At 54.3% G+C, this 22,661-nt stretch overlaps 1 protein-coding gene across 1 annotated transcript in view; it reads right to left on the bottom strand.

Annotated features, from left to right (window-relative positions):
* LOC308586156 (melanotransferrin-like) overlaps positions 1 to 22,446 on the bottom strand; it is a gene marked incomplete at its 5' end in the record, with an annotated part of 46,429 nt that extends 23,983 nt beyond the window's left edge. The window contains 5 exons of the mRNA XM_081192432.1: positions 1,441 to 1,592; positions 18,632 to 18,812; positions 19,068 to 19,258; positions 19,702 to 19,769; positions 22,418 to 22,446. Coding sequence (XP_081048558.1) covers positions 1,441 to 1,592; positions 18,632 to 18,812; positions 19,068 to 19,258; positions 19,702 to 19,769; positions 22,418 to 22,446 — 621 coding nt within the window. The remainder of the gene's footprint in view (positions 1 to 1,440; positions 1,593 to 18,631; positions 18,813 to 19,067; positions 19,259 to 19,701; positions 19,770 to 22,417) is intronic.
* Positions 22,447 to 22,661: the final 215 nt, after the last annotated feature.

The raw sequence follows: 22,661 nt of genomic DNA, 5'->3' as shown, positions 1-22,661 counted from the left end.
CCTGAGCGCAAGCCATGAATTCCAGAGTCCCAGTCTGAAATCACATGGCACATGCTGGGAAGAGCTTCAAGAGGGTAAAGGGCCATTCAGCGGTGGGCGGTGGACTTCCTCAGAAGGTAGTGTTTTGAGCAGAGGTTGGATGGCCATCAGTTGTGGATGCTTTGACCTGAGATTCCTGCACTGAAGGGGGTGGACTAGAGGGCCCTCAGGGGTCCCTACAATTCTAGGCTTCTCAGTGCCCAAAGGACCACCTCGGTGCCCATGCCAGGCTGTGAAGGCAAGACTAGCCAAAGGCTCTTCTCTGGACGCCAATGACACCCCACCCCAGACCTCCACCCTGGGATTCATTGATGGGGATGCTCTCGGCTTCACCTGCTGTTTTGACCCAACGTCTTTTATCGGTTCTGACAGGTGCAGGTTTTGTGATTTTTTTTTAATGTTGTTATTTGGCTGCTTGTCATTATTTTGAATGAATAAGGCAAAGGGCCAGCATGGCTTCCTTTAGTAGCTCTGGTGCTCCTGGTGAGGTGAGAGGCATTTGCCCCTGGAGGGATGTGCTTGAGAGGCTGTGCGTCCAAATGGCCCCAACCCCCAGTGGAAGAGGAGCGGGGAGGAAAAGAAAGGCCCTGACTGACCCAACTGCTTCAGGGCCGCTGCAAACTCTCTCAGCCAAGGCACCGATTCTGCTGTGTCCAGAATGGATGTGGAGAACAGGAAGGAGCAGCTGCCAGGAGCTGGCTCCCCCTGCCTGCCCCCCACGGCCAGAACAAACTCTTGGCTCCCATGGCCAGTTGCCCTGGTCCTGGGGGGGGATTAAGCCCCATCCATCACCAAGGGCAGGAAGAGGGAGCTGTTGCAGCTCCCCTGCCCAGCCAGGGCCACAGGGAGAGAAGAGCAGAAGGATCCTGGCAGAGGACCCTGGGCAGCTGCCTCCCCTTCCCAGCACTGTCTGCCCTGAATGCCAGACATGGCTCTCCCGGGATTTGGGGCGAGGCCCTCCCACAGCCCCACCTGGAGTTGCCCTCCGGGATGGAAGCTGCATGCAGAGCCCTGAGCTGCTGCCCGTCCCCTTCTGACCATTTCCCAGCCCCCGGCACGCCCACTTCTCCCTCCTGCCTTTTCTCTCCTTGGGGCAGTGCCTCTCTCTTTTATTCCATCTGTCTGTCTCTCCACCCCCACCCCCTTTCAGTTGCCCTGAGCTGCTTGGGAGACAATATTTGCCTGGAAAGCAGAATGAAAACAGAAAAAAGAGATACAATAGAACACTACCACCTCATGCAGCCTAGTCCAACAGCCTGCTGCCTGCCTGGCAAGGACCCTGGGATGAGACCCCTCCCCATCTCCCTGATGGCCACCTGAGGTCTGCCCAGGTGCCCCTGGGCCCTGCCAGCATAGGGCAGCAGCAGCCCCCAGGCTAACCCATCACGCTGGGCACCACACCTGGATGCGCTCCATGCACTGCTCAGGACTCTCTGCCGAAACACACTGCAGCTCCGGCTTCAGCTGCTTGTCCTTGAAGGCTGTGGCCATCTGGCTGCATTTCCAGATCTCCTCTGTAGACAAGACGCACCAGCGCAGGAAGGGAGGCAGCCCTGTAGCCCCAGAAAAAAGAGCGGCTGAGAACATGGCAGGCCCACGGCAGGCCCAGCTCCCAGGCAAGCAAGCGATGGGTCAGCAAATCCCACGCTGAGGGTGGCATGACTGAGATCCTGGGGGTCCTTGTGCAAAGACACTGAGAAGAAACTCGGTGCCTGCCACGAGGGGGAAAAGAGCTCCAAGCTGCAAGTGCACTCTTCTCAGAAAGGCTGCCATCAGGCAGGTGAGATGTTGTCTAACATGTCTAACACTCATCAGAAACACCTGGAGGGCCACAGGTTAAGGAGAGCAGAATGTGGGGGGTCAGAGCATCTGGAAACAGATCAAGGCCCTGGAGCACATGGACCTTGGGCGGGAAAGGTTCAGGAAAGCACCACCAAAACGGTCAGAGGGGTGCCGCCGCTCCCTTACGAGGGAAGATTGCAGTGCTGGTGTCAGGGGTTCAGAAGCAGAGACGCAGAGAAGGGAGGAGACAGAGAGCGAGGGGGAGGAATACGAAGGAAAGATGAGTGGGGATGACGAACCGAGATCGCCGAGCTTATCCAGTGAGTCCGAGGATTCCCAGAAGGGAGCGCCAGCAGTCAGAGCAAGGGGGGAAAGCAGGGGGACACCCCAGGAAGAAGGGTCCAGAGAGGAATCAGAGAGCAGCAGTTGGAGATCGGGACCCACGTACCCAGACGGGAACAGCGGGGAGAAAGGGGACCAGATATCGGGTTCCGGAGGCTTTCAGAAGGAGGGAGGGCATGAGTCAGGAGTAGTCACGCCCACCTCGGGGAGCGACGAAACGATCAAGAGGAAGGTTGAGAGTTGGGCGCGCGCGCCAAGTTCAAATGTAGCGGAAGCTGGCGCAGTAAGCAGCCCAGAGAGTGAACCAGGTCCCAAAGCCCGCCGCAAGGAGGCGGAAGGGTCAGGGGGGTCCGCGTCAGAAGAGAGTAGGAAAAAGGAGACCCCGGGGGGCAGAAGGACCCAGAGACGGAGGGAAAGGCGCAGGAGGTGGAGCAAGGCTAGGGTATTAAGCTGGTGTGCTAGAGGCGGAGACTCAGACGGGTCTTCGCTGGTCTGACCTAGAAGAAGTAGGGCTGCATATTGCAGTTTGGAAATGGAAGCTGTAATCCAATAAAGACTCTTTTAACCTGAACGCTGGCTAACGTGGTCCTATGTGAGCTGGGACTGAGTGGCAGCCCTGACAGTAAGACCCGTCTCATTTAAGCTTCGGACACCTGATACCTCGCAGCGGAGGCAGAAGCAGCGAGAGGAGGAAATTGGTGTTTGGGAGCGAGCTCACAACGGTTGGCAGAGATGACGGAAGCAGAGAAAATTTCAGCGCTGCAACAGGCAGTGACCCAATTGAACGCGGAGGTACAGGCATCCAAGAAAAGGGAGGAGGATGCGGCAGCCGCCTACAGAGATCTCCACGCCAGGTTTGAAGCATTGGTTAAGCATGGGCAGCCAGGACCCAGACCGGAGGGGGTTGGGTTGGCACGGAGAGCAGGAGGGCTTGTGGCTCACTTCGATGGGAATTTACAACAGTACCCCAATTTTCGAGCAGACGTAATGTGCGCACTGCAACTGCTGGCGAAAGACTTTAGGGATGAGGAAGAGAAAGTGGGGTTTATACTATCCCATTTGCATGGGGATGCTAAAGCGTGGCTACGCAATTTGTGGAGGGATAAAGATCCGGCGCTTCAGAATGCAGATGCCTTTATCAAAGCGATGGATGCGTGCTTTTTATCTACCATTGACGTGGATCTTGCCCGACGGGAGATTCATGGACTGAAACAAGGGAGGGCGAGCGTACACCAGTATCACGCCCGCTTTTTTGCGCTGGTCAGTGCCTTGGAATGGGACCGGGATTCGCCCCCAGTCAGAGACCTCTTCTGGGAGGGATTAAGCAGTGCTGTTAAAGACGAAATTGCGAGGGGGGAGAGGCCCCGGAGCACGCAGGAGGTGGTCCAAAGGGCGCTGACTGTGGGGGTGAGGCTGGAAGAATGTCCGTGGTGCAGAGACGAAGGACGTGGAGGGCGCGAAGCAGCGAGAAGTTTCTCTTTCGTTCCCAGGGACGCTACGCGTGCGCAATCTACACCTCCGCCAGGAGGGGGAGTGGAACCTATGGAGGTGGGAGGAGCCAGGGCTCAGTCAGCTACCAGAGCCCCTGCACCGGCGGCAGTCAAGACTAAACCTCCTAGAGGGACCAGGAAGTGTTATATATGCGACAGCTCTCAACACTTGGCGAAAGAGTGTCCCCAGAGGAGCTCCAAGCACACTGCAGCCTCCGCAACGGTGAAAGCGGCCACGCAACACAGCGAACACCAGCAGGGAAACGACGATGTCTGGCTGGAGACAGAGGCACTGGGGCCCAGCCAGACGCATCACTGAAGCAGTCCCCAGCGATCTTGCAACCCACAGACCCCCTCCCACCCAAACCAGTAGTGCAACTCACAGCATCTCTCCAGCTGCCCGATGGCGTCACTATCGAAGTCCCGCTTTCTGTGGATTCTGGAAGCAACGCAGACTTTATAGCACAGGATTTTGTGGAGCAGCACGCTATACAGCTATTACCGGCCACTCTGCCCCTGCAAGTCGTCACAGTGGATGGCAGAGAGTTGCTGGGGGGGCAGGTGGTGAAGCAAACGCCGCCAATGGTGATGCGCCTTGGCAACCACAGGGAAGTCATCAGTTTTAACGTCACACGACTGTCGGACACACCCATTGTGTTGGGCATGAGTTGGCTGGACAGGCACAGTCCGACACTGGCTTGGTACCAGCGACAGCTGATCTTCGGCTCCTCTTACTGCGCAGAACACTGCATCCTGCCCGGACAGGAGGGAGAGGAGGAGGAATCACAACTGCAGTTGGGAACGTTGCAAGCAGTCCCCCACAAATACGCAGACTTTCTGGAGGTCTTCTGCGAGAAGGAGGCAGACAAGTTACCACCGCACAGGCAATATGACTGCAAGATTGACCTCCTACCAGGGGCGACGCTACCGAAGGGGAAGCTGTATTCCATGTCTGAGGATGAACTACAGGAACTCAAACAGTTCATAGATCACAATTTGGAGCGCAGTTTCATCCGGGAGTCCAGGGCAGTAGGGGGCAGTCCTGTTTTCTTTGTGAAGAAGAAGGACACGCCCCAAAAGAGGCTGGTGGTGGATTTTCGCCTCTTGAACAAGATGACCAAGCCCTCTGATTTCCCCATGCCCAGGATTGACGACCTACTGGCGACGGTGCGCAAGGGACGCGTGTTTACCAAGTTGGACCTGCGAGGGGCGTACAATCTCATCCGCATGAGGGAGGGCGATGAGTGGAAGACAGCCATGTTCACGCCTCTGGGCACCTACGAGTACAGAGTGATGCCGTTTGGATTGCAAAATGGTTCTCACTGTTTTCAAGCTTTCATGCATCATGTGTTGGCGGGACTCCTCTACAAGAAGTGCGTCTGCTTTCTGGATGACATCCTGATATTCTCCGAGTCGCAGCAAGCGCATGACCAAGACGTTCGGGAGGTGCTGGAGAGGTTGCAGCAGCATAGACTGTACGCCAAACTGGAGAAGTGCCAGTTCGACACGACGGAGGTGGATTTCTTGGGTTACAAGTTGTCGGACAAGGGGCTAGCCATGGACAGCGCCAAGGTGCGAGCGGTGTTGGATTGGAAGAGCCCGCGCAACCGGAAGGAGGTCCAGCGGTTTGTCGGCTTCGCCAACTTCTATCGCAAGTTTATCAAAGGGTTCGCGATGCAGACGGCGGCTATTACGGACACGCTAAGCTCCAAGAAAAAGAAATTCATCTGGACGGAGCAGGCAGAGCAGTCCTTTCAGGCACTCAAGCGTCTCTTCGCGTCGGAAGAGCAACTGCTGCATATCGACCCCAGCAGACCGATGCGGGTAGAGACAGACGCGTCCGATAGAGCAGTGGGAGCTGTCCTGCTGCAGAGGGACCCACAGGGGGTCTGGAGACCGGGAGCGTTCTACTCCAGAAAGCTCAGCAAGTCGGAGCAGAACTACACCATCTGGGACAGGGAGTTGCTTGCCATTCATGCAGCATTCAAAGCATGGAGGCACTTCCTGATCGGCGCCAAGCACACGGTGCAGGTCTGCACGGACCACAAGAATCTGGAGCACTGGCGCACGGCGAAGTTCCTGAACCAGAGGCAGATACGTTGGGCGGAGTTCTTTGCTGACTTCGATTTCCGAATAGAGTACGTCCCAGGCGACACCAACATCATGGCGGATGCACTGTCCCGAAAACCGCAATACCTCGAAGAGGCGACGCCAGCGGCAGCCATGCACATCTTCGCGCCAACAGCGTGGGCGTGCGCTTCAGCCACAGTAGACCTGGAGGCGGTGCGGCGGGCGTTGCAGGACGACTCATTCGCACAGGCGAAGATGGCCGAGGTGCACAAGGGCACGGCGAAGGGCGACGAGTTCCAGATACGGGACGGCTTGCTCTTACGTAAAGGGGCCATCTACGTGCCTGGAGATGAACTTCGCGCCAAGGTACTGCAGCAGTTGCACGACGCACCCACGGCCGGGCACTTTGGCACGGAAAAAACGGTGGAATTAGTCGCAAGGGACTTTTGGTGGCCCAGACTGAGAGGGGAAGTCGCGGACTACGTCGCGAGGTGCGACACCTGCCAGAGGGCCAAGCCGGTGCACAAACCACCGGCGGGACTGCTCGAACCGCTGCAAACGCCGTTTGAACCGTGGGAGAGGGTGGCCCTGGACTTTGTCACGGATCTACCCAGCTCGAGAGGCAAGACGGCTGTACTAGTGGTGGTGGACTTGTTCACCAAGATGGCACACTTCATACCGTGTGCGAAGGTGGCCACGGCAGAACAAACAGCCAAACTGTTCATAGATCACGTGTTCAAAGTGCACGGGCTGCCGCGGTCTATACTGTCCGACCGCGGTCGCCAGTTCATCTCGAATTTCTGGCAGAAGCTGATGGGCTTCCTGAACGTCAAAATCAACCTGACATCAGCGAGACACCCGCAGACCAACGGGCAAGCGGAGAGGGTCAATGCCATCATGCAGCAGTACCTGAGATGCTATGCCAATCAACAGCCTGCGACGTGGGTGGATTACCTGCCGCTCGCCGAGTTCGCCTACAACAACACGAAGCACGTGTCCACAGGGGTGACACCGTTCTTCGCCAACAATGGGAGGAATCCCAGAACCTTCCCGGGACTGGACAGAGTGGGGGAAGGGGAACCGCAGACGGCGGACGCTTTCGCGTCTGAGTTGCAGGAGGTCCACGATCAACTCCGACGGCAGCTGGAGCTAGCGAAGCACGCATACAAGGTGCAAGCGGACAAGCACAGGCGGGTTGGCGAAGAGATCCGAGCGGGAGACTGGGTCTGGTTGGCAGCCCACGCAGTGCCGACCAGATCGTTAGCCAAAAAGAAGTTGGGGCACAAGCAACTCGGTCCATACCAAGTCGAAGCGCAGATCAACCCAGTAGCTTTCAGGCTGGTGCTCCCGGAGGGTTCCAGGATGCATCCGGTGTTCCACAGGTCGGTGCTCACTCCCTACAGGACACCTCACAGGTTCCAGGAACCAGGAACAGCACCGAGTCCGTCTCAGGAGCGGTCGGAGGCGGGAAGATTGCCACAGCAGGACCCCATCAACGAAGTCACGGAGATTTTGGACTCCAGATGGGGGGAAGACGGAGTGGAATACCTCCTAGCCAGGGAGGGCACCCGGGCTAGTGCTAATAGCTGGGTGCCAGACTACGCTTTGGAGGAACCCCTGCTCAAGGACGAGTTTCATGCCCTTTTCCCACACAGACCCATGCCAGCAGGCTTCTTCGACGACTGGTTGTTCACGCCCACACTTTCCTCCAGCACGTTCCATGGCTTCGACTCGGACGGGGAGCCCGCACAGCGCACACATTCCCCAGAGGGGTCACCGGAGGGTTCGGCGTCCGACACCTCGTATTGGTGGGACGATCGGCCAGAGGAGCAGTGGCGCCGGAGGTGGCTGGAGATGCCAGGTCAAGCGACCGACGCAGAGACTGACATGGACGTGTGCGGGGAGGATCTCGGTTTCGAGCACGGCGGCACTGAAATGGAGGCGGAGCAGCTCACCGTTGACGAACGCGAGGAGGAAGACTCGGAGGTCTTCAGTTGGCGGCCAGCAACGAGGAGCGAACTGTATCCGGCATTCACTCCTGTGATGATGGAGCACCCTGCAACCACCCTTGAAAGTGGGGAGGGGGGAAGGGGGGGCTTCGAGGGGGGGATGGATGTCAGGGGTTCAGAAGCAGAGACGCAGAGAAGGGAGGAGACAGAGAGCGAGGGGGAGGAATACGAAGGAAAGATGAGTGGGGATGACGAACCGAGATCGCCGAGCTTATCCAGTGAGTCCGAGGATTCCCAGAAGGGAGCGCCAGCAGTCAGAGCAAGGGGGGAAAGCAGGGGGACACCCCAGGAAGAAGGGTCCAGAGAGGAATCAGAGAGCAGCAGTTGGAGATCGGGACCCACGTACCCAGACGGGAACAGCGGGGAGAAAGGGGACCAGATATCGGGTTCCGGAGGCTTTCAGAAGGAGGGAGGGCATGAGTCAGGAGTAGTCACGCCCACCTCGGGGAGCGACGAAACGATCAAGAGGAAGGTTGAGAGTTGGGCGCGCGCGCCAAGTTCAAATGTAGCGGAAGCTGGCGCAGTAAGCAGCCCAGAGAGTGAACCAGGTCCCAAAGCCCGCCGCAAGGAGGCGGAAGGGTCAGGGGGGTCCGCGTCAGAAGAGAGTAGGAAAAAGGAGACCCCGGGGGGCAGAAGGACCCAGAGACGGAGGGAAAGGCGCAGGAGGTGGAGCAAGGCTAGGGTATTAAGCTGGTGTGCTAGAGGCGGAGACTCAGACGGGTCTTCGCCGGTCTGACCTAGAAGAAGTAGGGCTGCATATTGCAGTTTGGAAATGGAAGCTGTAATCCAATAAAGACTCTTTTAACCTGAACGCTGGCTAACGTGGTCCTATGTGAGCTGGGACTGAGTGGCAGCCCTGACAGCTGGGGACTTCTCTAAAAAGTCCCAGAGGCAAGGAAGAAGCAGCATAATACAAACAAATGAGACAAAAGACATTTGAGTCGGCTAATAAATGTGGGAAATTGTTGGCTTGGCAAATGAAAAAAAGACAAAAATTAAATACGGTTACAAATTTAGAAGTTAAAGGAAGGAACATACAGAACCCACCTGAGATTAGAAACTGTTTCCAGAGGTACTTTTAACAATTATATACACAAGGACCACAGAAAGAAATTGATTTAGATCGATTTTTGAAAACAAATGGATTACAAAAAATCTCTCAGGAAAATTAATGCTGAACTATAAAATAACTGAACAGGAGATAGAAGGTGCCATTCAGAATATGCAACTAGGCAAATCTCCAGGACCGGATGGACTGACCTCTAAATATTACAGATCCTTAAAAGAATGGTTAGTACAACCTTTGAAGGAAGTCTGTAACAAAATAATGGGTAGGAAAAGGGCACCAGAGTCGTGGAAAGAAGCATATATTACACTTGTACCGAAAACAGAGACTGAAAAGACACAGCTTAAGAACTACCGCCCCATATCATTGCTCAATGTGGATTATAAAATCTTTGCAGACATTTTGGCTAAAAGACTTTAAAAAGTCTTAATGGAAGAGGTTCATAAAGACCAAGCAGGCTTTCTCCCGGGTAGACATTTGTGTGATAATGTGAGAAATATAATTAACATTTTAGAAAAATTACAAGTGAACATAAACACTAAGGCAGTTTTGATATTTGTGGACGCGGAGAAAGCCTTTGACAACATTTCTTGGAGTTTTATGAAGAAGAACCTACAGGGGATGGGGGTAGGCCAAGGCTTTGAAAACGGTATACGTGCAATTTATTCAGAACAAAAGGCTAAATTAATTGTAAATAACGTGGTGATGGAAGAATTTAAGATAGAAAAAGGGACACGACAAGGTTGCCCAATCTCCCCATTGCTTTTTATATCGGTCCTGGAGGTCCTGCTGAATATGATTAGAAGGGACCAGTTGGTTAAAGGTATACAAGTCGGAGCTAAACAGTACAAGTTGAGAGCATTTGCAGATGACTTAGTATTGACGTTACAGGAGCCAGAATCTAGTACTAAAAGGGTTTTGGAACTGATTCAAGAATTTGGTCAGGTTGCAGGATTTAAACTGAATAAGTTAAAAACTAAGGTCTTAGAGAAAAATTTAACACCGATTGAGAGAAAGAGGTTTCAGAATGAGACAGGTTTAACAGTGGTTAAGAAAGTGAAATACCTCGGGATTAACATGACAGCAAAAAATGGGAATTTATTTAAAGACAATTACGAAAAATGCTAGGCTGAAGTGAAAAAAGATTTAGAAATTTGGTCAAATTTGAAGCTTTCACTGTTAGGCCATATTGCTGCGATAAAAATGAATGTATTGCCTAGAATGTTGTTTCTGTTTCAAACATTGCAAATTTTGGACAAAATGGGTTGCTTCAAGAAGTGGCAGAGAGATATCTCTAGATTTGTCTGGCAGGGCAAGAAGCCCAGAATAAAATTTAAAATACTAACAGATGCAAAGGAAAGAGGTGGATTTGCCCTGCCAGACCTTAAACTTTATTATGAATCAGCAGCTTTTTGCTGGTTGAAGGAATGGCTGCTTCTTGAAAGCACAGACATTTTGGATTTAGAGGGTTTTAATAATGTATTTGGATGGCATGCATACTTGTGGTATGATAAGGTCAAAGCACATAAAGCATTTAAAAACCATATTGTCAGGAAAGCATTGTTTAATGTTTGGATAAGATATAAGGACCTACTGGAAAACAAAACCCCAAGGTGGCTGTCACCGATGGAAGCGAAAGCTCAGAAAAAGCTCAATATGGAGTTCACATGGCCGAAATATTGGGAAATTTTGGAACAAGAGGGAGATAGACTGATATTGCAGAGTTTTGAGAAATTAAAAAACAAAGTGTGAGACTGGCTTCATTATTATCAGATAATGGAGGCATACAATTTGGACAAGAAAATTGGCTTCCAGGTGGAAAAATCAAAATTAGAAATAGAACTGCTAGAACCCAAAACTAAGATTTTGTCAAAGATGTATAACTTGCTGTTGAAATGGAATACTCAGGATGAAACGGTGAAATCTGCTATGATTAAATGGGCACAAGATGTTGGACATAACATAATGATGGCTGACTGGGAACAGTTATGGACCACAGGTATGAAATTCAAGGCATGTAATGCCTTAAGAGAGACTATTATGAAAATGATATACAGGTGGTACATGACACCAGTCAAGCTTGCAAAAATCTATCATTTGCCCGATAATAAATGTTGGAAATGTAAAGAAACTGAAGGTACATTCTTTCACCTTTGGTGGACGTGCCCAAGGATTAAGGCTTTCTGGGAGATGATTTATAATGAAATGAAAAGGGTATTTAAATATACCTTTCTGAAGAAACCAGAGGCATTTCTCCTGGGCATGGTCGGCCAATTGGTGCCAAAGAAGGACAGAACTTTTTTTATGTATGCCACAACAGCAGCAAGAATACTTATTGCAAAGTATTGGAAGACACAAGATCTACCCACTCTGGAAGAATGGCAGATGAAGGTGATGGACTACATGGAATTGGCAGAAATGACTGGCAGAATCCGAGACCAGGGAGAAGAGTCGGTGGAAGAAGATTGGAAGAAATTTAAAGACTATTTACAGAAATATTGCAAAATTAATGAATGTTAGAATGATGTCAGAATGAAGTTAAGTGGTTTAAGCAGCAATGTTATAAAGGTGTATGTAAAAATGGATTGTTAACAGGTGGGAATCCAAAGTTATAATATATTATGTTAAAGGACTAAGATAAAAACAAAGAGGGGAAGAAATTGCTGAATTAACTAACTGAATTGGAATACAAAAAAGGGAGGCATGAGGAGGTCAGGGAAACAAGGAAATGAATGTAAGGTATGGAAAGACTGATGTATTTTTTAAAGTGGTTTTTATCCTTTTTGTATTTTGTATTTTTTCTTTTATTTTTATTTTTGTCTTTCTTTTTCTTCTTTTTTAATTCATGTAATTCTTTTCTTTGAAACCTTAATATCATTTTTTAAAAAAAGGAAGAAGCAGCATGTCAGGGGTTCAGGAGCAGAGGCAAGGGCAAGGGAGGAAACAGAGAGCGAGGGGGAGGAGGCAGAAGAAAAGATGAGTGATGACGACGACCCGAGATCTCCGAGTCTTTCCAGTGAATCAGAAGATTCACAGAAAGGAGCACCAGTGGTCAGGGCAAGGGGGGAGCCTAGGGGGACACCCCAGGAAGATAGGGCCAGAGGGGACTCCGAGGAGAGCAGTTGGAAATCGGGACCAGCGTCACAGCCAAAGAGCAGGGAAGAGGAAGAGCGCCAGAGATCAAGCGCTGGCAGCTCGCAACAGGGGGGAGGGCACGAGTCAGGAGTGGCCACACCTCCATCGGGGAGCGAAGAAACGGTCAGACGGAAAGTGGAAGGTTGGGCGCGCGCGCCAAGTTCAAATGCACAGGAAAGTGACGCAGTAGGCAGCCAGGAAAGGGAGCCAGGTCCTAAAGCCCGGCGCAAGGAGACAGGGAGTTCCGGGGGGTCGGCGTCAGAAGAATCCCGGAAGGAAGAGACCCCAGGGGGCAGAGGGACCCAGAGGAGAGCAGTCAGGCGGAAAAGGTGGAGCAGGGCTAGGATATTAAGTTGGTGCACAAGGGGCGGAGACTCAGACGGAGCTTCGCCGATCTAGCCATTAGACGTAGAGTTGCACGCAGCAGCTTGGGAATGGAAACTGTAACTCAATAAAGACTTTTACTTAATGACCGCTGGCTAGCGTGATCCTCTGTGAGCTAGGATCTTGAAGCAGCTCTGACAGTAAGCTCCGTCTCTTAATTGTGGGCATCTACAGCCTCGAGGAGAGAAGCAGGTGCCCACTAGCTAGCTCACGAACGGCAGACAACATGACGGCTGAGCAGCAGATAGAGGAACTCAGAAAAGCAGTGTCACAACTGAATGCCGAGGCTCTCGCATCCAGGAAGAGAGAGGAGGAGGCAGCTGCCGCCTGCAGGGATCTCCAGGTCAGGTTGGACATGCTTACGAAGCACGGGCAACTGACACCCAAACAGGAGGGAATTGGGTTGGCGAGACGAACAGGCGGTCTGGTCTCTCACTTCGATGGGAACCTGCAGCAGTACCCCAACTTTAGAGCAGATGTAATGTGCGCACTGGAACTGCTGAAAAAAGACTTTAGAGATGAGCAAGAGAAGGTGGGGTTCATCATGTCCCATTTGCATGGGGAAGCTAAAGCATGGCTGCGCAATTTGTGGAGGGATAAGGATCCGGCGCTCCAAAATGCGGATGCCTTTATTAAAGCGATGGATGGGTGTTTCTTATCAAGCATTGACATGGATCTTGCTCGGCAGCAGATACATGGACTGAAACAAGGGAGGGCCAGTGTAAGGCAGTATCATGCCCGCTTTTTCGCTTTGGTCAGTGCTCTGGAATGGGACAGGGATTCGGCTCCTGTAAGAGACCTGTTTTGGGAGGGATTGCACGGCTCTGTTAAAGATGAAATTGCGAGGGGGGAGAGACCCCGGACCACGCAGGAGATCGTTCAGAGGGCGCTAGCCGTGGGGGTGCGGCTGGAAGAACGTCCGTGGAGCAGGGACGAAGGGCGTGGAGGGCGCGAACCAGCCAGGGGCTCCTCCTTCCTTCCCAGAGAAGCAGCGCGTGCGCAATCCACGCCTCCGCCAGGAGGAGGAGTGGAACCTATGGAGGTTGGAAGTGCAAGGGCTCAATCAGCAGCCAGAGCCCTAGCACCGACAACAGTGAAAGCGAAGCCTCCTAGAGGGAACAGGAAGTGTTACATCTGCGAGGATCCAGGGCATATGGCGAAAGAGTGTCCCCGGAGGCTCCACAAGCACACTGCGGCCTCAGCAATGGTAACTGCAGCAACGCAACAAGGAGGACCACAGCAGGGAAACGACGATGTCTGGCTGGAGGAAGAGGCAATGGGGCCCAGCCAGACGTGTCAGTGAAGAAGTCCCCGGAAATTTCACAGCCCATGGACCCCCTCCCGCCCAAACCAGTAGTGAGGCTCACCGCATCGCTCCAGCTGCCCAATGGAATCACCATGGACGTGCCGCTCACCATTGACTCGGGAAGCAATGCGGACTTTATAGGGCAGGACTTTGTAGACCGGCACGCTATACAGTTGCTGCCGGCCACGCTGCCCCTGCAGGTGGTCACGGTGGATGGCAGGGAGCTGCTAGGGGGGCAAGTGGTGAAGCAGACGCCACCAATGGTGATGCGCCTTGGGAATCACAAGGAAATCATCAGCTTCAACGTCACTCAACTATCGGACACGCCCATTGTATTGGGCATGAGTTGGCTGGACAAGCACAGCCCAACGCTGGCTTGGTACCAGAGGCAGCTGACCTTCGGCTCTTCCTTTTGTGCTGAACACTGCATCGTTCCCCGGCAGGAAGGAGAGGAAGAGGAGTCACAGCTGCTGCTAGGCACGCTGCAAGCGATTCCCCACAAGTACGCAGAATTTTTGGAGGTTTTCTGCGAGAAGGAGGCAGACAGGCTACCTCCCCACAGACCATATGACTGCAAAATTGACCTGCTGCCGGGGGCGGCGCTGCCTAAAGGGAAGCTGTATTCCATGTCTGAGGACGAACTGCAGGAACTCAAAGAGTTCATAGATCATAATTTGGAGCGTGGTTTCATCCGGGAGTCCAAGGCAGCGGGGGGCAGTCCTGTATTCTTTGTTAAGAAGCGGGACACGCCCCAAAAAAGACTTGTGGTGGACTATCGCATCTTAAACAGTGTGACCAAGCCATCGGACTTCCCCATGCCCCGAATCGACGACCTCCTCGCAAAGGTACGGAAGGGCAGTGTGTTCACCAAGTTAGACCTGCGAGGGGCGTACAACCTCATTCGCATGCGGGAAGGGGATGAGTGGAAGACGGCCATGTTCACGCCTCTGGGCACCTACGAATATAGAGTTATGCCTTTTGGATTGCAAAATGGCTCCCACGTTTTTCAAGCGTTCATGCATCACGTGTTGGCAGGGCTCCTCTACAAGACGTGCGTCTGTTTCTTAGATGACATCCTGATCTTTTCGGAATCGCAGCAGGAGCATGACAGACACGTCAAAGAAGTGCTAAGCAGGCTACAGCAGCATAGGCTCTACGCCAAGCTGGAGAAGTGCCAATTCGACGTGACGGAGGTGGATTTTCTGGGCTACAAGTTGTCTGACAAGGGGCTCGCCATGGACAGCGCCAAGGTTCGAGCGGTGTTGGACTGGAAGAGCCCACGCAACCGGAAGGAGGTCCAACGGTTTGTCGGCTTCGCGAACTTCTATCGCAAGTTTATCAAAGGCTTCGCTATGCAGACAGCGGCCATCACGGACACGCTTAGCTCCAAGAAAAAGAAGTTCATCTGGACAGAGCAGGCGGAGCAGTCCTTTCAGGCACTCAAGCGTCTCTTCGCGTCGGAAGAGCAGCTGCTGCATGTCGACCCCAGCAGGCCGATGAGGGTGGAGACAGACGCCTCGGACAGAGCCGTGGGAGCAGTCCTGCTGCAGAAAGACCCGCAGGGGGTTTGGCGGCCGGGAGCGTTTTACTCCAGGAAGCTCAGCAAGTCCGAACAGAACTACACCATCTGGGACAGGGAGTTGCTGGCCATTCATGCAGCATTCAAAGCATGGAGACACTTCCTGATCGGCGCCAAGCACACGGTGCAGGTCTGCACGGACCACAAGAATCTGGAGCACTGGCGCACGGCACAGTTCCTGAACCAAAGGCAGATACGTTGGGCTGAGTTCTTTGCGAACTTCAACTTCCGAATAGAGTATGTCCCGGGGGACACCAACATCATGGCTGACGCTCTCTCTCGTAAGCCACAATATCTGGAGGACGCCAAGCCAGCGGCCGCCATGCACATCTTCGCACCAACAGTGTGGGCGTGCGCTGCGGCAACAGTGGACCTGGAGGCGGTGCGGCGAGCGTTGCAGGATGACTCCTTCGCGCAAGCAAAGATGGCAGAGGTGCACAGGGGCACGGCAGCGACCGACGAGTTCCAGCTGAGAGATGGATTGCTCATTCGCAAAGGGGCCATCTACGTGCCGGGAGACGAACTTCGCGCCAAGGTACTGCAGCAGCTGCACGACGCGCCCACTGCCGGGCACTTTGGCAAGGAGAAGACGGTGGAATTAGTCGCCAGGGACTTCTGGTGGCCCGGAATGAGAGGGGAGGTCGCGGACTACGTGGCGAGGTGTGACACCTGCCAGAGGGCCAAACCGGTGCACAAACCGCCGGCCGGACTGTTGGAACCGCTGCAAACTCCGGTCGAACCATGGGAGAGAGTGGCCCTGGACTTTGTCACGGATCTGCCCAGCTCGAGGGGCAAGACGGCCGTGCTGGTGGTGGTGGACTTGTTCTCCAAGATGGCACATTTCATTCCGTGTGCCAAGGTGGCCACGGCGGAGCAAACCGCCAAACTGTTCATAGACCACGTGTTCAAGGTTCACGGTCTGCCACGGTCTATTCTGTCCGACCGGGGGCGACAGTTCATCTCGAATTTCTGGCAGAAGCTGATGGGCTTCCTGAACGTCAAGATCAACCTGGCGTCGGCGAGACACCCGCAGACCAACGGGCAGGCGGAGCGGGTCAATGCCATCATGCAGCAGTACCTGAGATGTTATGCAAATCAACAGCCTGCGACGTGGGTGGATTACCTGCCGCTCGCCGAGTTTGCCTACAACAACACGAAGCACGTGTCCACAGGGGTCACGCCGTTCTTCGCTAACAACGGGAGGCACCCCAGAACCTTCCCGGGACTGGAAAGGATGGGGGAGGGGGAGCCGCAGACAGCAGATGCGTTCGCGTCGGAGTTGCAGGAGGTCCACGATCAGCTGCGGCAACACCTGGAGCTGGCCAAACATGCATACAAGGTGCAAGCGGACAAACACAGAAGGGTTGGCGAAGAGATCCATGTGGGAGACTGGGTCTGGTTAGCAGCCCATGCAGTGCCGGCCAGGTCGTTGGCCAAGAAGAAGCTGGGGCATAAGCAACTGGGGCCCTACCAAGTCGAAGAGCAGGTCAACCCGGTGGCTTTCAGGCTGGCGCTTCCGGAGGGTTCCAGAATGCATCCGGTGTTCCACAGATCGGTGCTCACGCCCTACAAGGCACCGCACAGGTTTCAGGAACCCGGAACGGCACCGAGTCCGCTCAGAGAAGGAACAGGGCACGCGGGAGTGGCACAGAAGGAACGCATCAACGAAGTCACGGAGATTTTGGACTCCAGATGGGGGGAAGAAGGGGTAGAATACCTTCTCGCCAAGGAGGGCACCCCGGCCAGTGCGAACAGCTGGGTGCCGGGCTACGCCTTGGACGAACCTCTGCTCAAAGACGAGTTTCATGCCCTTTTCCCACATAGACCAATGCCAGCAGACTTTTTCGACGACTGGCTTTTCACGCCAACGCTTTCTGCCAGCACGTTCCGGGGGTTCAACTCGGACGAGGACCCGATACGAGACGCCCGTTCCCCGGAGGGGTCACCCTCGGGATCTGCCTCAGAACCCTCGTATTGGTGGGACGATAGACCAGAGGAGCAGTGGCGCAAGAAGTGGCTGGAAGGTCCAGGACGAGCAACGCCGCCAGGAGGAAGTGAGGGAGAGACGGACATGGACGTTTTCGGGGACGACCCTGGTTTCGAGCACGGCGGCACAGAGATGGAAGCGGAGGTGACCGTCGTCGACGAGAGCAGGGAGGCAGAACCGGGAGACTTCAGATGGAGGCCCGCCACGGGAAGCGAACTGTATCCGACGTTCGTCCCTCTGACACAGCAGCACCCAGTTCCCGCACCGGAAGGAGGGGAGGGGGGAACGGGGGGCTTCGAGGGGGGGGATGGATGTCAGGGGTTCAGGAGCAGAGGCAAGGGCAAGGGAGGAAACAGAGAGCGAGGGGGAGGAGGCAGAAGAAAAGATGAGTGATGACGACGACCCGAGATCTCCGAGTCTTTCCAGTGAATCAGAAGATTCACAGAAAGCAGCACCAGTGGTCAGGGCAAGGGGGGAGCCTAGGGGGACACCCCAGGAAGATAGGGCCAGAGGGGACTCCGAGGAGAGCAGTTGGAAATCGGGACCAGCGTCACAGCCAAAGAGCAGGGAAGAGGAAGAGCGCCAGAGATCAAGCGCTGGCAGCTCGCAACAGGGGGAGGGCACGAGTCAGGAGTGGCCACACCTCCATCGGGGAGCGAAGAAACGGTCAGACGGAAAGTGGAAGGTTGGGCGCGCGCGCCAAGTTCAAATGCACAGGAAAGTGACGCAGTAGGCAGCCAGGAAAGGGAGCCAGGTCCTAAAGCCCGGCGCAAGGAGACAGGGAGTTCCGGGGGGTCGGCGTCAGAAGAATCCCGGAAGGAAGAGACCCCGGGGGGCAGAGGGACCCAGAGGAGAGCAGTCAGGCGGAAAAGGTGGAGCAGGGCTAGGATATTAAGTTGGTGCACAAGGGGCGGAGACTCAGACGGAGCTTCGCCGATCTAGCCATTAGACGTAGAGTTGCACGCAGCAGCTTGGGAATGGAAACTGTAACTCAATAAAGACTTTTACTTAATGACCGCTGGCTAGCGTGATCCTCTGTGAGCTAGGATCTTGAAGCAGCTCTGACACAGCATGATAGAAGTTTATAAAATTCTGCCTGGCATTGAGCAAGTGGAGAGAGAGAAAGTTTCCTCCCTCTCTTCTAACTGTACAACTGGTGGACCCCGCCTGAAGCTGAACATTGGAAGGCTCCGGACAGATAAGAGGAAGCCCTTCTTCAGGCAGCACAGAATTCCCCTGTGGAACTCCCTCCCGCAGGAGGCAGCTCTCACTACGAAGCCTCCTTGACCACAGACACCCAGGCTAGTTTGCCTGCCCCGCCCCATTGCTGACCCTCTGCCCAGCCCTGGTGGCTCTTTCTCTCCCACCCAACTCCCAGGGCCTCCCCTCCAGCCAGGGGCCACCGCTCTTCCTTGGAGAGCCAACCCCCAGATGCCCCATACTTGTAGGGTCACAGTCCAGTCCCCGCACGACATGCATGTACTCTTCCCCCAGCCAGGCCTGGTAGGACTGCCCCACAATGGGAACCAGCTCCATGGTGGAGTCTTTGAAGAGAAGATTCTTTCCATCATAGGCTGAAGAGTCAAACATCTGGAAATCAGCACCTTCAGTGTTAAACCTTTGCTGCAACAATGACAGAAAAGGAAGTCCCGGTTAGGAAACTTGGCTCTTCTCAACAGCACAATCTCCCCCAAGTCTGCAATTGAGGGAGAAGAGCCCAGCGAAGCTCAGCACCCCGCCTTCCTCTCCATCTCTGCAGAGCAGGTGACGTTGGGGAGATGCAGCAGGCTGGGGGGGGGGTGGGCACCCCTCATCTCCAGTCAGGCCAGCAGCTGAAGCAGAGGCCGGGGAGGGGGCCGGGGAGCCAGAGGGACCCACCTGCCCCTGGCTGAGCAGCTGGAAGATGAGGCTTGCATTCGCGTCCTCCCTGGCCACCACGGCGTGCGCAGGGACACGGGCCAAGTGGCAGGACCTCCACTCCGTCACAGCCGCTCTGCTGCCATCCCGGCAAAGGAGCTGGAAGTCCGTGGCCTGAAGCCCCAGCGGGATCCACGAGGGGGCAGCTTGGCCTGGAAGGCAGAGCAGAGCACAGGCAGTGACCCACACAGGCCGGGGACAGCTCCCCTCCCCGCTCAGTCTGCCTGCAAACCAGGACTCCCATGGGCACCACTGAAAGGGAGACCACAGGAAACTGCGCCAAGCTGAGCAGTTTTGTCACTGTTCTTGCTTCATGCCTTTGCGTTCCATTTATTTTAAAAACTGCCCGAGGAGAACCATTAGCAGAAAGGCCCTTGTGCCTTCCCCAGGTGAGGTTTCCCTTCTCACCTAGAGAAGCAGAGGGAATAACTCCCTCCTGACCCATAAATCCAATGTTGATGAAAGAAGAATTCCACTTCTGGAAAGGGAGTTAGTGCCCCCTCTTCGGTCCCTCTCCCAGCACCTGGCACATGCCTGAATCTTCACCCAAGAGGCCACCGGCTCCCCCTGGCAGAAGCTGCGCAGGCTGACTCACCCTCGGTGGCTTCGGCGACTGTGCTGTGCTTCACAAAGGCCACCTCCCCTGCTCCGTCCACCAGGCTCCTGAGGGGAAACCGAGGCACAGTCAAGGCCCCACAATGGCTGCAGAAGCACAGCGTGGTGAGAAGCTTTTGGCTGCTGCTCCCAGGAGGACCCTGAGTGAGGATCCTGCCCCAAGCCTGCCTCCGCCTCTGCCTGCCCCACTGCCTCAGCCCTAAACAAGTGGGGCAAGAAGTCAGAGACGCCCATTTGCAGGGGAGCAGAGTGCATAGGGGAGGGTCAACCTGAGCTTCTCCTGTGGTTTATTCCTGTAGATCATCAGGACATGAGTTGGAAGGTTGGCATAACTGAAGTCTGTGCTCCCGTAGTCTCTGCAGGACCTCCTTGACGTCTCCCTCGTGAGCCTCCTGCGATTCCGAGAAGATCAGGATGTCGTCTAGGAAGCATACACACTTCTTGTAGAGGAGGCCCGCTAACACGTGGTGCATGAAGGCTTGGAAACAATGGGAGCCATTTTGCAGAGTAAACGGCATAACTCGATATTCATAGGTGCCTAAAGGCGTAAACATGGCCGTCTTCCACTCATCGCCCTCCCGCATGCGTATAAGGTTGTACGCCCCTCGTAGGTCCAACTTGGTGAAGATAGCAGGTCATCGATCTTGGGCATGGGGAATGCTGTGGGCTTTGTCCTGGAATTTATGATCCTGTAATCAACTACGAGTCTCCGTTGGGGCGTGTCTTTCTTCTTCTCGAAAAACACGGGACTGCCCCCCACTGCTTTGGATTCTTGGATGAATCCCCACTTCAAGTTGTGATCTATGAACTCCCTGAGTTCTTGCAGTTCGTCTTCAGACATGGAATACAGTTTTCCAGTCGGCAGCGTCGCCCCCGGTAGGAGGTCAATCATGCAGTCGTAGGACCTGTGGGGAGGCAGCTTGTCCGCTTCCTTGGTAGGTTTCTGGATGAAACATCTGCTCTGGACCCATTCCAGTCCGGCTTCCGCGCTGGTCATGGGACCGAGACGGCTCTGGTCGCCCTAACAGATGATCTCCGCAGACAGCTGGATCGAGGCGGGTCGGGGCTGCTGATTCTTCTAGATCTGTCAGCAGCCTTTGACATGGTCGATCACGAACTCCTGGACCACCGCCTTGCCGACGTGGGGATCCAGGGCACAGTCCTTCAATGGCTGCGCTCGTTTCTCTCTGGTCGGGGACAGAGGGTGGCGCTTGGGGGGGAATTGTCATCACGCCACTCCTTGGTGTGTGGAGTGCCTCAGGGTGCAATTCTCTCCCCGATGCTTTTTAACATCTTTATGCGCCCCCTCGCCCAGCTTGTCCGGAGTTTTGGGCTGGGTTGCCATCAGTATGCTGATGACACCCAACTCTATCTGTTGATGGATGGCCATCCTGACTCGGCCCCAGACACACTGACCAGATGTCTGGAAGCTGTGGCTGGATGGTTACGTGGGAGCCGGTTGAAGTTAAATCCTTCGAAGACAGAGGTCCTCTGGCTGGGGCGGGACGATATGGGATCGAGGGGGCAACTCCCATCTCTTGCGGGGGTGCAATTAGTGCCAGCACCGTCCGTTAAGAGTTTGGGTGTAATCTTCGATACCTCCCTCTCTATGGAGTCGCAGATTACAGCTATAACAAAGGCGGCATTTTTTCATCTCCGCCAAGCTAAGCAGTTGGCCCCTTATCTCTCTCGTCCTGACCTAGCCACTGTGATCCATGCGACGGTCACCTCCAGACTGGATTATTGTAACTCGCTCTACGTGGGGCTGCCCTTGAGACTGACCCAGAAACTCCAGCGGGTGCAGAATGCCGCGGCGAGACTCCTTATGGGGTCTTCGCTGCGAGAGCACATTCATCCGGTATTATACCAGCTGCACTGGCTCCCGGTGGAGTACAGGATCAGGTTTAAGGTGCTGGTTTTAACCTTTAAAGCCCTATACGGCCTAGGACCCTCGTACCTACGGGACCGCCTCTCCTGGTATGCCCCACAGAGAAACCTACGGTCTGCAAATAATAACATCCTCAAGGTCCCAGGCCTCAGAGAGGTTAGGCTGGCCTCAACTAGAGCCAGGGCCTTCTCGGCTGCAGCTCCAAACTGGTGGAATGCTCTGTCAAAAGAGACTAGGGCCCTGCGGGACCTGACATCTTTCCGCAGGGCCTGCAAGACAGAGTTGTTCCGCCAGGCCTTTGGTCAGGGCGCAGCCTGACTCCCTCCTCTGGCAACCTGCACATAATTCTACTTAATTGGTTGCCATCAATTTGATTTAATTAATTTTTATAATGAAATTTTTAGATTGTGTGATTATTTGATTGATTATTTTATTGTTGTTAGCCGCCCTGAGCCCGGCTTTGGCTGGGGAGGGCGGGATATAAATAAAATTTATTATTATTATTATTATTCTCGCAGAAGACCTCCAAAACCGCCTTGTACTTGTTGTGTACCGCTTGCACCATGCCTAGGTGTAGCTGCGGTTCATCCTCTTGCCCCTCCTCTTCCTGGCTGGTCCGGATGCAGTGTTCTGCGCAGTAAGAGTAGCAGAAGGTCAATTGCCACTGGTACCATGCTAATGCCAGGCTGTGCCTATCCAGCCAACTCATGCCCAACACTATGGGCGTGTCCGACAGGTGGGTGACATTAAAGCTGATGACTTCGCAGTGATTTCCAATTTGCATTACCATAGGCGTTGTTTGCTGTACCACCTGTCCTCCCAGTAGCTCTCTGCCATCGACCGTGACAACGTTTAGGGGCATCGTGGCTGGTAGGAGCGCTATGCGATGTAGCTTGATGAAGTCCTCTCCTACAAAGTCTGCATTACTACCAGAGTCAATGGTAATAGGGACTTCCAGGGTCCATTGGGCAGCTGGAGAGATGCGGTGAGTTGCACCACTGGTTTGGGTGGGAGGGGGTCTGTGAGCTGCAAAATCTCTGGGGACTGCTTCA

The sequence above is a fragment of the Podarcis bocagei genome, assembly GCF_964188305.1.
Source record: "Podarcis bocagei genome assembly, chromosome: 4".
In the NCBI taxonomy this organism is placed as follows: domain Eukaryota; kingdom Metazoa; phylum Chordata; class Lepidosauria; order Squamata; family Lacertidae; genus Podarcis; species Podarcis bocagei.
This window is presented reverse-complemented; position numbering and strand designations above follow the sequence as displayed.